At 29.7% G+C, this 15,997-nt stretch overlaps 2 protein-coding genes across 3 annotated transcripts; both read left to right on the top strand.

Moving 5' to 3' along the window:
• The first annotated feature begins 357 nt into the window (after nucleotides 1-357).
• On the top strand, nucleotides 358-1,778 carry LOC129287226 (F-box/kelch-repeat protein At3g23880-like). Of its 2 annotated transcripts, none has more exons than XM_054923413.1 (2): nucleotides 358-1,368; nucleotides 1,510-1,778. In XM_054923413.1, exons 1-2 carry the CDS (start codon nucleotides 414-416, stop codon nucleotides 1,635-1,637), a joined length of 1,083 nt encoding a protein of 360 aa, XP_054779388.1. In that variant the 5' UTR covers nucleotides 358-413; the 3' UTR covers nucleotides 1,638-1,778. The 2 variants fall into 2 exon arrangements, with proteins under 2 accessions (XP_054779388.1, XP_054779389.1); XM_054923414.1 differs by having other exon boundaries at nucleotides 361-425; nucleotides 639-1,778.
• A 4,320-nt stretch (nucleotides 1,779-6,098) lies between these two features.
• On the top strand, nucleotides 6,099-15,717 carry LOC129286175 (F-box/kelch-repeat protein At3g23880-like). Its single transcript, XM_054922192.1, has 3 exons — nucleotides 6,099-6,114; nucleotides 6,261-6,938; nucleotides 15,623-15,717. Exons 1-3 carry the CDS (start codon nucleotides 6,099-6,101, stop codon nucleotides 15,715-15,717), a joined length of 789 nt encoding a protein of 262 aa, XP_054778167.1.
• The last annotated feature ends 280 nt before the right edge of the window (nucleotides 15,718-15,997 follow it).

The following is a 15,997-nucleotide window of genomic DNA, read 5'->3' on the forward strand; positions in this document are numbered from 1 at the left end:
TAAATAAAAAAAAACTGAGTATTTTTTTGGGCCTAAAAATAAGAAACAACTTTCTATTGTTTTGTATAAAATGCTCTTAATTTTATCCAAATATTTGATTAACAGGTGAAAAAATGCAACCCATTCTATTTTTTTAAGTACAATTTTTATTTTCTTTTAAAAATATTTTTCCAGGTAAATAACTGTACTTTTTTATGTTTGTTGCTTTGAAATTGTACTATTTCCCATTTTTTGTTTTTGGAAAATAATATTTTACTTTTTATTTATTTAATAAATTTCATAAAATTACTTTTTTGGTAAAACATAAATTTAAACGAGCAACCCTACCATTTTGTGTCTCAGAGATCATCCCTTCCCGGTTTCATGCACTGACATATTGCGAAGCCTTTTCCCATCCCTTCCAGACGAGCACCATGGCGCCGAAGGTAATGGATAGCGACACTCCATTTCTTCCTGAAGAAATCATGATCGACATTCTCAAACGCCTGCCTGTGAAATCCCTAATCCGATTTCAATGTGTGTGTCAGCGTTGGAAAAATCTCTTCAAGACCTCATCTTTCATTGCTGAACACTTGAACCACTCCAGTAAAAACCCTTCCCTTCTTTTTCAAACCTATGACAGATTCGATTGTCTGCAGATGCTCAACTACGAGATGCAAGTCCTCGAAGTTCAGTTTGAGATCTTACCATTGATCGGTTCCTTTCGGAGGGCTCAGATAATTGGTTGCAGCAATGGCTTGTTCTGTGTTAAACGTGATTATACTGTCCTACCTCTTCCTTCCCTTTTAGTGTGGAATCCTGCCACTAGAGAGGTCAGACAGATTCCTGAACCTATTAATCATGATGGAGATTTTTATGAATTTGGATTTGGGTTTAGTCCCATTGTGAATGATTACAAGATAGTGATAGCTCGTGAAACTGAGATTGATTTGGAGGGTAATGGAGTTAGTTATAGAATTACTGGAGCAGAAGTGTATTCATTAAGTGAAGGGTCATGGAAGGAAATTCAAGTTGGGGACGTTGGGGTTTTGAATCTTGTTGGATTACCTGTCACAGTTAATGGAGCTATATTTTGGAATGGGTACAAGATGGATCGGGATTATCTTAAGGTTTGTGAGGAGGTGATAGTTTCATTTGACATAGCTATGGAAGTGTTTACATTCATACCCAGTCCATCAGAAATTGATTCTTGTAATCTTACTGTACATGAGAACAAACTTGCTATATTATCTAGGCTTATGAATGGGTACGGTGAATCATCTGTGATTGATTTGTGGGTGACAGAAGAGGTTGCAGGCGCATCTGAGGAGAGATGGAGTTGGACTAGGAAATATTCTATAAGCACGTGCCCATTTACAAATCCAAAAGGTATTTGGTTGGATGAAATTGTCTGTTGCCAATATGGAAGGGAAGTAGGCCTACGTTTGTTGAATCTTAGTACTCGTGAATTGAAAAAAATTGATAATCGCAGACGTGACAATGACTTTTCAATTACTCTCAATTATGCAGAAAGTCTTGTACCTGCCCGCAACACTACTGTTGAGGAGCATGCTATGGCCCAAAGAGGCGAAACTGGCCTGAGGCGCAGCTTAAGGATTCGAAGGCCCACTTGGAAATTACGAGCGGCAGCATCATAAATTAGGAAAAGACGAGAGGGGCTTCTATTCTGCTATTCCTTTTCGGGTTTGCTTGTACTGAGATTCTCTTATCAATGCTTGAATTTCTGCGACTCGATTATACTGCAGTGGATTCAATTTACGTGTTATCGGTTAAATATATACCCCTCTGGTCTTCTTTAAGTCATTTTTAGGTTCAAGAAATAAAAGTACGTAGAATTCTAAATATGTCTCTATATAACAAATCTAAAAAGTGATATCATGTTATTTGTTCTCTTTCGTAAAGGGTAATTTTGAAAATATTTTTCAAATATTAACTAAAAAACTGTACTATAACTTATAAATGGGATCAAATGGATCTTTTAGATGTGTTTTATAAATGAAACCGGAGCAGTATATCATCTGATTTTGCTGCACAATTTATAATGGAGCATTGATTCTATATCTTAATCCTAATTTTGTAAATTTGCTTTGTTTGAGGACTTCTGGTGGAAATGAACCCAAATCAGTTTAGATTTCTATAGCTGTCTTTATAATCCCTTTTTTCCTTGGCTGAAGGATATAGAATGGTGATGGTAGACACTTAGTACCAGGTATAATCTCATACCTTTCTCCAATATTGTGTTTTTTTTTTTCTCCTCCAATGATTCCATTGTAGACGCAATTCTTTGCATATATGTTTATATGCTTTTGCAACAAACAAGAATTGATTACTTGACTACCATGGAAACCTGATTCTTGGTTTAACTGGTGATGCATTCTTCAGATATTTTGTGCTTTGATTTGACCAAGATCCTTTCATGAGAGGATACCGCTTGCTAATATTATTTTATGTGTTGTACTTCACCATTTGTGTTTAGACAAAATAGATATCATAGTTCCAACAGCTAAGACTCTCAGTATTAACCATTGTTGTTCTCTTGAAAAAGTTATTAGAAAGTTCATGAGCTTTGTATACAGCCTGATTCTCTAGTCCCTTGTTTTGTCTACTGAGACATGATAGTAGGGGTGAGTAAAACCAAATTGAAACAAAAAAAAAAAATTGAATTGAATTGAATTTATATGTTTGATTTGGTTTTTTGGTTCAATTCGTTTTTTTTAAAAAAAAAAAAAACTTCGGTTGATCAGTTCGGTTCGGTTCGGTTAATAAAGTTTAAAATCAAATAGATTGAATTGACTGAATTATATAATAATTTATTACTTTATAAATCATATATAGTCTATTAGTTACTTTATTTTATTCTATTTAAAATTTTATACTTAGAAAAGTAAATATATAACTAGCTAATAAGAATATATGAAATTCTAATCCTCACTCCCCATATTTTCACTCCCTCTACTACGTTCTCCCTTTTCCTATGGCCTCTCTCGCTCTTTGTTTTTCTTTCGCATTCATCTTTTTGTAGCTGACATATACTCCTCTCAATGTTATTGATGAGTTCCTTCCCCTAGGTCGTCACCTCTGCCACCAATGAGCTCATGTGCCTTCAGTGTTGTGATCTCCTACTCTAACGCCGTCAATCTTTATTAGTTAAATGATGATTAATTAATCACATCTCTCACCTCTCTCAGACTTTTCCATCTTGCCCTCTCTCCCTTTCTCATTGAGTTGCTATGGTTCAACTCTTGGAGACTTCACTGCCTTTACAACTTTGTGATTTGTCATTTGGGTTACTTTGTGCCTTAATGATTGTTTTTTAATTCTGCCTTTGATGTTTAAATATTTTGTTGATTTAATGTTTTGGTTTCTTCAAGCCTTGATTTTTACCTTTGATTTCTTAAATTTTTGAATGCTTTGCAATAGTGGCTTGCTAAATATCTCCCTTTCTGATTGCTTCCTGTTGTTTGAATGTTTTGTTGATTTTATGCATTTAGAGCTTATAAATTGAATAGACTGACCAAATTGAACTGTTATAATTCAAACATTTTATGTAATTTGGTTGATCAGTTTTGAAAAATTTGGCACCGAACCAACCAAATCGAACCAATGCGCATCCCTTACATGGCAGGCTAGAAGGAAGCACTTGAGAATTTGAGACTTACTGATCCTAAACCTTAATCATTCCTTTGCCAATTTTCTCTGTTGGAGGACTTCTGGCGGAAATGAATTCGACACAATTTAGACTATTTGATTTTTTTTATTGTTTTATGTTCCTTGATGCCTTGTATAAAATCTAAGGAAAATTAATCATTTAGTCTTTATAGTTATGACTCAATTGTAATTCATCCTTTAATTTTGATTTATTATAACTCAATCTTTGAAGTTTTGATTCGATTGTAAATCAGTTCCTGAACTTTAATTTTTACAATTTAACCCCTGAAATTTCAACCTCTTAAATATTAGTCCTTTTATTTAAAAAAATAAAATTATAAAGATTAAAAAATATTTTAAAATTTATTACTATTATCTTAAATTACTAAACTCTTTTAATATTTATAAATATTAAAAGCTTGAAATATTTTTAATTTTTTTATTTTTTTAAAATATAAAAACTAATATTTTAGAGGTTGAAACTTCATGGATGAAATTGCAAAAAGGTAAAGTTCAAGAGTTGATTTACAATTGAGTCAAAATTTTAGGGATTGAATTATAATGAGTTAAAGTTTAGGATGAAATTAAATTAAAATTATAAAAATTAAATAATTAATTTTTTTGCAGAATTTATCTAGAATGGTGACTCCAGATACTCATCACCATAGTTTTCTAGCTTGTCGTATTTGACCTGTTTGTACATGACAATAGATAATGACATATTTGACCCAAAAGACTTTCGATACTACAGCACTATTCACCTACACAGTCTCATTCCATTGTAGATGTAATGTTCTGTACACAGTCTCATTCCATTGTAGATGTAATGTTCTGTACATATGTTCCTATGCTTTATTGATGCCACTTACTACTATTATTTTAGTATGCTTTAATATATAATGCTTTTTTTTTGAACAATTTAGTCATACTAGTCGAAAAAATTGATCTATCGATCAGATGTGCATAAAAATAGTTGTTGTTAGGAGAGGTAAAATCTCTGATATTGAATTTAGATTATTGAAGATTTGGATTTGAGCTAAATTTCTTATCTTGATACATAAAAATTTGTGTATTTAAATTTGAATCAAATTCAAATCTTTTATTTATTTATTATATTTATTATATTTTTATTTTTTATATCTTAATTATTTAAAATTTCAATCATTCCAATCTTATTTTTTGTTTCATGCTTTTATCATTAAGTCACCTCTTCTCTTATTTCTTTTACTTCAAATCCCGACTAAGTTTCCTTCTTATTTAGTTTTCTTTTTTAAGTTTCTTATACAATCAAAGTGTGGGATTTTAAATAAATAAATTTTAAATATAAAATTTAAACCTAAATAAAAATTCAAATCCAACTATATAAATATGCCTGTGTTATTTATATATCTTAGAAGAAATTATTATTGTAAATTGGGCTGGGAATAGGCATACATGAAAAAAAGTACTTTTTCAGTAAAAATATAAAAAATATATTTGTAGGTCTTTACAATTTGACTTAATTTTAAATTAAGTTCTTATAATTTATTTTGTTTTAATTTAGCCTTATAATATGATCAATTAATTTTTTAATCCCTCAAAATTAAAATTCTTAAATTCTTCAATAAAAAATAAAATTAAGAACTTGTATATTTTTATTAAATGATTATATGACTTTAAAATTAACAACATAGTTTTTATAACTCAAAATTTATTTAATTAGATTGTCTTCTAAATATTTTTTATAAATATAGAATCTTCATTAAAAATTAATAAAAATGTAAATAATGTATTAAATCAATATTTTTAGACTTTGACTAAAAGAATTAAATTATTTTTTACCAACTCCAACCGTATTTTTATTTTGTGAAATTTATTAATTTATTATTAATTTTAACCTTTAAAACTTAACATATATGATAAATTAAATTATAAATATTTAATTAAAATAAAATAAATTGTAGAGATCTAGCTTAAAATTGAGTGAAAGTATAAAGATTTGTAAATATATTTTTTTAAATATAAAATTGTAAATCTTGTAATAGCCTCCCTTAGAGATCCTTTCTTCTCTTTCAAGTTTCAAAGAGCTCTGCTCCGTCGACTATAGGATATAGCCTCATCCAATCCCTAAATACTTGATTGCGAAGGCTTTCCTCATCTCTTTCAGTCGAACGCCATGAAGCCTAAGGTAATGGATAGCGACAATCCATTTCTTCCTGAAGAAATCATGACCAACATTCTCAAATGCCTTCCGTTAAAATCCCTAATCCGATTTCGATGTGTTTGCAAGCATTGAAAAAATCTCATCAAGTCCTCATCTTTCATCGAAGAACACTTACAGCACTCCAGTAATGAAAACCCTTTACTTCTTTTACAATGGGATGCTAAATGTGATAATCAGCGCTTGTGTATGATCGATTACGAGATGCGAGTCCTTGAAGTTCATCCCCCACCTTTTGATCTTGAGGGAGATGTCTGAGATCGTGGGTTGCAGCAACGGCTTGCTCTGTGTTAAAATATTTGATTATGTGGTGCATCTCTTCCTTCCCTTTTATTGTGGAATCCTGCCACTATAAAAGTCAGAAAGGTGCCCAGAACTATTTATAATCTTGATGACGGTGATTTTTACGTAGGATTTGGGTTTAGTCCAATTGTTAATGATTACAAGATAGTGATATCTCGTGAAAAAGAGCTTGATCAGGAGGATAATCGAGTAGAAGTGTATTCATTAAGCACAGGATTATGGAGGGAAGTAAAAGTTGAGGACTTTGGGGGTGTGCGCCTTCATTCTCACCCTGTCACTGCCAATGGATCTATTTTTTGGCCTGGTGATGATAGTGAAGATGATTGGATGATAATTGCATTTGACATAACAATGGAAGTGTTTTCATTGTTACCACCACCTGCTTCATTATATTTTGGTTCGCGTCCTTGTCTTACTGCATATGAGAACAAACTTGCTACTGTGATTGAGAACCATGAAATTTGTGCGATTGATTTTTGGTTAATGGATGAGTGTACTAGTGCATCTGGACAGAGATGTAGTTGGAGTAAGAAATATACTATAAGCACATGTTTATCCTGGTATCCACGCTGTATTTGGATGGATCAAATTGTCTGTGACGTTACAGATCTGTATAAATCTGAATCTGATGAAAGTGAATGTGAAGCTAACAATGGAAGGCACACTGTTCTATCTTTGTTAAATCTTAGAACTCATGTATTGGAAAAAAATTTTATTCACAGATTTTTTATTCACAGATATAGAGTTTCAGGCATTTTCAAATATGCTGAAAGTCTAGTATCTGTAGGTAATTACCATGTTTAGAAGCACTGGTTCTATATCTTAGTTTGAGGACTTTTGTTGGAAATGAAGCCAACCCAATTTAGCTTTCTTAATGACTTGGTAGATACTTGGTACCAGATTTTTTTTTAATATCAAGTTGTTTAGTTTTCTTTCAAAGTTGGATGTCTAAATTATAGTTGCTAGTGGATGAATTATGTGGGACTATCCATAAAAATTCTTTTTATGATTCTTTTTTTCCCAGCGTGTCAATTATCAAATTTAATTCTTCCCCCCTCACTTTCTTTTAGAAACTCATTATTCCTTGTAGCACTGAGAAATAGACAGCAATGGATGATGACAGATTTTATGCCCACTAGCCAACAATATTATTGTACACATTTTCAAAAGAACTTATATATCAAACCCTCTTCATTCAATTTGTGTTTTTTCTCCTCCATTGATTCCATTGCAGGTGTAATTCATCACATGTATATGTGTTGATATGCTTTGCAACAAGGATTAATTGCGTGACTACCATAGCAAAACTTGATTCTTGGTTTAATTGGTGATGCATTATTTAGACATTTTGTGTAGATTTGACAAAGATCCTTTCATGAGATTTCTAATGTTATTTTATTTGCATGTCACTGTTTATTTTAGTACAGATCAGATATACTCCCTTCGTTTAAAAATGTAAAGCATTTTTAATTGAATTTCACTCTCTAATAAAATAGTTATCTATTTTCAAACTAATTCTATCTTTTCATATTTATCCCTATTAAACACTCTATAATAAATAAAAAATTATTATCAATAAAAGTATTTTTGATAAAAGGCAATGATTATATTTCGAAAAATTAAAAATGTCTTATATTTTTTAATATTTAACTTCTCAAAAAATACTTTATATTTTTAAACGGAAGGAGTACTTCTAAAGAATGTCTTACTACTAAACTCACAATGGCTTCTACCGAGGCCAAAGGGGTCAGTTCAAATACTAAGACAACACAATATCTTTCGTTAATAGCATGAGTTAGTGTCTAATATATATATATAATGTGTGGTGTGTCTCTTTATACTCTCATGACATTATCATCCAAGAATGGTAGTATGTGAGATCGATTGCATTATTGTAACAGCATTAACACGACAATGCCATCATCATTAACCACTATGATCACTCCTGGCAGTTGTTCTTTTAACTCTAAATTTGTTTTTAAATTAAATTTTATTTTGTTCTGTTTTAAAGAATAATGTTTAAAAATTGGTTTACAAAATAATTTTTAAAAACAAAATCAGACAAGCCCTAAAACACCATTTTGATATTTTTCATGCATGTTTTTCCTTATCTAATTTTTGTTTCTTTTTTCCTCCGTCCCCTTTCGCTTCTTCATAGGCTGTTATCTTTGTTGCATGACTTGTGGAGATCAGCCTTATTCACCCTCCTTTATCCTCTTTTTCATGACTTCAATAAATATTACAGATCTGATAGATCTCAAGGCCCATCACATGTAAGTTCGATGGTTAAAAAAAAATATTTATCAATTGAACCAATCCTTTATTAATTATTTAAAATGCGTTTTACATTCCTGGTTATTTAACATATAAAATAAAACAGACATTTCAATTGATAATAATTAAATTTCGAAATTAGCTAAAAAATTAAATTTCAAGATGATTTTTTGTAATCTAAATATTAAATCAAATACATAATGTTTACTATTTATTAATATGTAATTGTTGCGTGGGAAAATCACAATTAGGATTAGAAACTCCATAAGAACATTAATAATAATTATAAACTTTAAATTATGGAAATTCTAATAGCAGACCATGATTCTTACTTACAAAAAAATATCTTTTATTAATTAGTTTGAGATTCACAACTGATATTCATAAATTTTCAATTAATACTACAAAAATTTTTAACTATCTTTTATTTATTTTTTAAGCGATAGTAAAAAATCACAAGTGATTGGCTTATAATTCATAGTTGACTTTTGTAAATTTCTAACTAACGTTACAAATAATTGTAAGTATATTTAATAAATTTTTTAAGTAATTTATTTATATATTGAAAGCAAAAAATAACAAGTGATTGGTTTGTAATTCATAATTAATTTTTATAAATTTCTAACTAATGTTACAAATAATCTCAAGTATATTTAGTAAACTTTCAAAGCGATTTATCTATATATTAAAAGCAAAAATCATAAGTGATTTGCTAGCGATTCACAATCAATTCTCGTAAATTTTTAATTAAAGTTATAAATAATTTTAAGTATATTTACTTAATTTCTTAGGTGATTTATCTGTATATTGATAGCAAAAAATTGATATTCTCAACTAATTCTCATAAATTTCAATTGACATTACAACTAGTTTTAAATGTAATTAGTAGATTTTCCAACTGAGTATTTATATTTTTTTAATTGCAACTAAGGATCATGATTTCTTATTAGAATTTTAATAATTTAAGGTATGTAATTATCATTAATATTTTTATGGGATTCCTAATTGTCATTTTCTCCTTTTTTTGGTGTGAAATATGTAATTCTTTTAATATTGGTTGGCAAAAAAATGCTTTTTAATGTTGAACGATTTTTTTGGGTCAAATAATATAGAATGATTTATTGTTTTTGGTAATGAAGGGAAAAGCTAATACTCTTTCCATTAAAAAATGTGAGTCATTTTTAACTAAATCTCATCTCAATAAAATAGTTATTTTTCTTTAAACTAATATCATCTTTTTATATTTATTGTTATTTAATAGAGCATTTCACTCTAACATAAATATAAAGAAATTTTTTAATTAAGTGCACTTTAAAAAAATATATAATAATTACACTTTAAAATGCTAATTTTTTTATATTTTTAAACCTCAAACATCATAAAAAATGTATTACATTTTTAAATTGTGGGAGTATTTGATGAAATTACCTTAGCTGTGAAATATATAAATATAAACATGCAAAGCTAGGATCACAGTAAACTCTAAGGCTTTATTTGGTAGGAAGGATTGGGAGTGTGGGACTGTAATTGAGATTAAATAATTCCACCTTTTTATATTTGGTACAAGAGAATGGGAAATTTAATCCTAATCCCAATCCCACCTAGGTGAGATTATCCAATACCACCACCCTCTGGTACTGAAAAATTAATCATGGGTTTAATTATTTTCAAACTAATTTGCTCTCACCTCCTATCCTCGTCTCTCTCCCTTGGCCCTTTACTTAGTCGACGCACTTTCAGACCAAGCAACACCTGTAACATTCCAAAAATTAACCTAAGGTTAATTAAGTTAATTTAGAGCAAATGAGTAATTTTGAAGGAATATTTATATATAAATAATTTTAGTTAGAAGATTATTATTGGATTTAATTTAGATTAAATCCTAAGTTATGATTTTATAGTAAATATAAATAGTAATAATAATATTATTGTAAAAAAAAAGAAAGAAAGAAGAAGAAAAATGAACATAAAATAAATTGAAAATTGAAGAGGGAGGAGAGAAGTAATTTTTGCTTTAGGTGTTGAAGTGTAAATAATGCCAAAAAAAAGTAAACTAAAGGGGTGGGGCAGAAATTTTCATGCGTGTGTTTGGTGTACATTATTATTATTATTGTAATAATAATAATGAGAAGGAAAGAAAGACGTGTGGGCCCCACAGTTTTCTTTTGAAAAGCAACACATCTGATTCTTTTCTTTATTTCTTTCATTCTTCCTTCATTCCTTCTCATATGACAGAGAGAGTGAAAACAGAGACAGCGAGCCCGACGCTTGCGACAAAGCTGAAGTAGAAGATAGGGCTCCATAATAGGATACTTCAGATAAGATTTTAAGTATTCTAAGACTAGGTAAGTATTCTAAATATTTTTTCTTAGTCGTTTTTCCCTTTGAGCTGCAGATTTTGATATTTTGAAAAACCTAGGGTTTGAAAGAGGGATGAACTTTGATGAGTAAATCTAATTATTGAGGTTGTTGGTAGTGTAATAAATATTCTATAGTATTATTTTGTTGATAGAATTGAAATTTGAGGCATTTGAGTTTATCTCTAGATCTCTATGGGTAAATTTTTGGTTAAATCTAAAAATATAAATTGATTTGTTGATATTTAGATGATTATTTGAGATGAGAAATAAATTATTATGGCTATAGAATAATGATTCTAGGTTTAAAATCAAGTTTGTAATTTTTGGGTATTTTTATGTGCGAATTTTTGGAATAAAAAAGGAAATTTTGATATTAGAAAATTATTTGAATGAAATTATTGTGAAGGAGACTATTGAACCTAGTAGATAGGTTCAAATACATGAAATTAAATTTTAGAACTTAAGAGGTTAAGACTAAGGTCTTAAAAAAATGAAATAAAATAAAATAAATACTTAGGTGTCAGAGTATGAGTGAAAATTGTGTTAATAATATGATTGACACATTGGGATATGATCAATTGTAGATTAATTTTCTTTTGACACCATTCAAGCTTTGGAAAGCTTTGAAAGTGTTGTAATTTGAGGGGTAACCTTTGATCTCTCAAAGGTTGAGGTACCTTACAAGGTATGTAGCATTGTTCCTATTAAGGGACTTGACCCTATTAGCCTACCTGAAGTTTTGGGTAGAGCTAATTTTGGGTATGACACCCTATAGTGTGTAATTTAGGGAAAATCGTATTCATAAGTAAGTAAGGTAATCCTGGCTCGGTAGCCTCTCATGATATGATTAAGGCCTTGGATAGTCTCACCACATGGACAATCCCTTTCAATTGTTGGCCCACGGATTTCATGTCAGACGAAATAAGGGGAGATATAAGGAAGAGATCGATCATGCATATTATTACTATCATGCCATTTGAGTGATTGATGGCTATGTTGAGAATATAATTATAATTGTAGAAATGAGAACATGTAGTAATTATGCGAATAATGTATATATGGCTATTTGTGCAAATTTTGTACTTGACTTTATTCTTGAAATTATTCACATGAGTTAAATGTTAATGTGATTAATATGTTATTAATGTGATTGTTTGAATGATCACCTTGATAAATTTATTGGCCATTTGCATTCATGATTAATTATCATGTGTAACACCCTCAAAAATACAAATCAATTTTTCGCAAATTATTAAAACCATTATCATAATAGAAAATTTTCTTACCATGATACATCCAAGACATAGCACAAGTCTTAAAATATCCAAAAAGGCAATTAAAACCATGAGGGACAGACATAATCCTCGTGGTCATATAAATACTTTTAATAAAAAGGATTAGAGTTTACATGCTCCACAAAGAAGATATGTCCTAAGTTGGCATAAGATACATTGTATAATCTAAAATAAGAGGCAATGTAAAAGATGGTGTCTCATACACCATAGTTACACCTCTGGTGCTTTCTCGGCCGAACTCGCTCCTGTAAAAATATTAACCACGGGGAATGAGACTTAAAAGTCTCAGTAACCAAAAATTAATATGTAATGATGCATGCGGATGTAACTAATCATGCGATTGCTAAGTGGGCACACAAAACATTTAACCGAACAATATTTCCAAACAAACCGAACAAGTATTTAATTGCATGACTACACCTTATATCCTCCTTTCGCCATGCTCAGACGCCAAATCACCCGGCCAAAGGTGAGTTGGACCAAGCGACACACCACTCATTGGGTCCAATGAAGGCTTACCACGTGGTAATAATTAACCGAATAGAAATTCCCATTAACACCATACATTAAAATACCCTGACAAGTCATGCATCATTCAAATATCCAAACAGGAATATATCCGAACAATAATATCTCATTATGATAAATAAAAATAAATTTTTGACCCACTTGGCAATAATTTCAAACAAGTATATACAGTATTTATTTTCAATAATTCATAATTTTTCCAAACAATAAAACAGCACATAACCATTCACAAACACACTCATCACAACACATTAATAATGGTTACCTTGTGTCTTGAATAACAAGTTCCCCTTCACAACTCCTTTTTCACCACTATCTTTGTCAATATAATCTACATAATTATTTCACAATACTATATATTAATTTTACATTAAAATAAATAACTCTAATTTAAAGAGTTAGAAAGTCTTAGATCTATAATCCATATTAACATTAATTTAAGATTTATGCCTCATTTAACATCCCAAATTCTTTTCTAAAATTCTCGTACCCTAATAAACTATTTTTTTTATCCTCAATTCACTTCTAGTATCACAATTTCATCCTTCTATATTCTAAAAATTCATCCAAAAATAAATTAAAAATTTTAAAATTATCCTGAAGTCTCAAATCACCTTTCTATAATCTCAAAAATAACTATTCATACTTAAATAAATATTTAATAATTAGAGGTTTATCCCTACATCTCAGATTCCACATAAATTTAATCATATAGATCTAGATTTTAACTCAAAAAAATATTCTATAATATTTATTATATCCCTAAGAGTTTTAACCTATATTTTTAATCGATCATATCATCAGATTAACTATCCTATAAAAAAATCCTAATTCCTATAGAAAAATCCTAATCAAAATATTTACTCTATCCTACAAAATAATCATATCACTAGAAAGCTAATATTATTTAGAAAATAACTATAAAATTAATTTTGTAATTAAATAAATTTTTAAATGCTAATCTAAACAGGAAAGTTAGAACATACCTGAAGAAAAAGAAAATAATCCCCCCTTGCGAGAAGACGCCGAGCAACGTGAGAGGAAGAGAGAAAAATAATATAAAAATGAGATTTTAGGTCCCACAATTATATTAAAAAAAACTATAGGTTTGAATTTAATTATTCAAACTCTTGGGTCAAAAGTTGCAATTTTTTCTAAATTGCATCTTAGCCTCTCATGCTTCCTAATGCACACACCCCCCTTTTTATACATGAAGGCACCTCTTCTCTTCCCTCATCTAACCAATATGGGACTTAGAAACAACAACCTTCTACCCCTTTTTTTTGTTCCTTCTACCTTCTCTTTTTTTTAACACACATAAAAAAATTATTTATGTATTATATCTTAACTAAATATTACTTATGTGGTTTTAAATTTAAATTTTTTAAATTCATAATTAAATACCTAACCATAATATCATTTCTAAATAACCTCAAATAATATAAATTCCTATTATTATCATATTTTTTCCTCAAAACCTAAATTCCATAATTTATTTATTATATAAAAATCAGGATGTTACATCATGCATTTGTATAACTTATATATACCTTGGTTACCTCAACCTTTGAGAGGTCAAAGGTTACCCCTCAGGTTACAACACTTCCAAAGCTTTTCAAAGCTTGAATGGTGTCAAAAGAAAATTAATCTACAATTGATCATATCCCAATATGTCAATAATATTATTAACACAATTTTCACTCATACTCTAACACCTAAGTATTTATTTTATTTTTTAAGACCTTAATCTTAGTCTCTTAAGTTCTAAAATTTAATTTTCTAATATCAAAATTTTCATTTTTATTCCAAAAATTCGCACATAAAAATACTCAAAAATTACAAACTTGATTTCAAGTCTAGAATCATTATTCTATAGCTATAATAATTTATTTTTCATCTCAAATAATCATCTAAATATTAAAAAATCAATTTATATTTTCAGATTTAACCAAAAATCTACTCATAGGGATCTAGGGATAAACTTAAATGCCTCAAATGTTAATTCTATCAACAAAATAATACTTTAGAATATTTATTACACTACTAACAACCTCAATAATTAGATTTACTCATAAAAATTCATCCCTCTTTCAAACTCGAGGTTTTCTAAAATACCAAAATCTGCAGCTCAAAGGGAAAAATGATTAAGAAAAAATGTTTAGAATACTTACCTAGTTTTAGAATACTTAAAATCTTATCTAAAGTATCCTATTATGGAGCCCTATCTTCTACTTTAGCTCTGTTGCAAGCGTCGTGCTCGCTGTCTCTGTTTTCGCTCTCTCTGTCGTGTGAGAAGGAATGAAGAAAGAATGAAGGAAATGAAGAAAAGAATCAGATGTGTTGCTTTTCAAAAGAAAATTGTGGGGCCCACACGTCTTTCTTTCATTCTCATTATTATTATTACAATAATAATAATAATGTACACCAAACACACACACGGAAATTTCCGCCCCACCCTTTTAGTTTACTTTTTTTTTGGTATTATTTACAACCTCAACACCCAAAACAAATATTACTTCTTTCCCCACTCTTCAATTTTTAATTTATTTTATGTTCCTTTTCCTTCTTCTTTCTTTCTTTTTTTTTATAATAATATTATTATTACTATTTTTATTTGCTATAAAATCATAACTTAGGATTTAATCTAAATTGAATTCAATAATAATCTTCTAACTAAAATTATTTATATCTAAATATTCCTTCAAAATTACTCATTTGCTCTAAATTAACTTAATTAACTTTAGGTTAATTTTTGAAATGTTACAACACCAACGCCGACGCCCCTCTCATCTGCTGATGTTGACGTCGTCCTTCATCGACGACCCTCTCATTCGTTGGTGCCACTAGCAAATTTGATGAGAGAAGGAGACCAAAGATGAGAGAAGGAGAATGATCCTCTATGACACAAACCTAAGCTACAGCCACCTAAACCCTTGTAGATGGCAGTGACGTCAGCAACCTTGCCACGAAACAACACTTGATTAAGTCACTGACGTACCTTGTTGTTAATGCAGGCATGATCTTCAAAATTCATTGCATAGCTGAGAGCATCGTAAATGGAAATTGGCAGACCAGTGACAACGTTGGCGGGATCCAATTGACCAGATGAAGTCACTGTACTTGTTCTTGAAGTGTGATGAGTTTCGAAATGTGATGGACTTGGCAACGAAAATTGTTCAATTGGTTCATGAAAAAGAACGACCCAAATTGCTTCAGAACCTCTGGTTTCCCAAAGGTCTAATATTGTCTTTTCCTAATTTATATGTAATTATAAAATAAATTAAAAGAAAGTATTCCTCACAAATATTATTTTATGCCAAACATGATTTTAAAACTTCATTCCCACTCTTAATTCCAATCCCAATTTCAATCTCAATCTTAATTTCAAT

This window comes from Prosopis cineraria, unplaced genomic scaffold (genome assembly GCF_029017545.1).
Source record: "Prosopis cineraria cultivar Desert tree isolate PC_DT_omini unplaced genomic scaffold, ASM2901754v1 PC11, whole genome shotgun sequence".
Classification (NCBI taxonomy): Eukaryota; Viridiplantae; Streptophyta; class Magnoliopsida; order Fabales; family Fabaceae; genus Prosopis; species Prosopis cineraria.

Excerpts from the sequence above, each read along its gene's own strand:
- LOC129287226 (XM_054923413.1), top strand. The coding sequence starts at position 414 with ATGGCGCCGAAGGTAATGGATAGCGACACTCCATTTCTTCCTGAAGAA. Across the intron at positions 1,369-1,509 it reads CCCATTTACAAATCCAAAAG|AAAGTCTTGTACCTGCCCGC; the intron begins GTATTTGGTTGG and ends TCAATTATGCAG.
- LOC129286175 (XM_054922192.1), top strand. Across the intron at positions 6,939-15,622 it reads TGAAAGTCTAGTATCTGTAG|GCATGATCTTCAAAATTCAT; the intron begins GTAATTACCATG and ends TTGTTAATGCAG.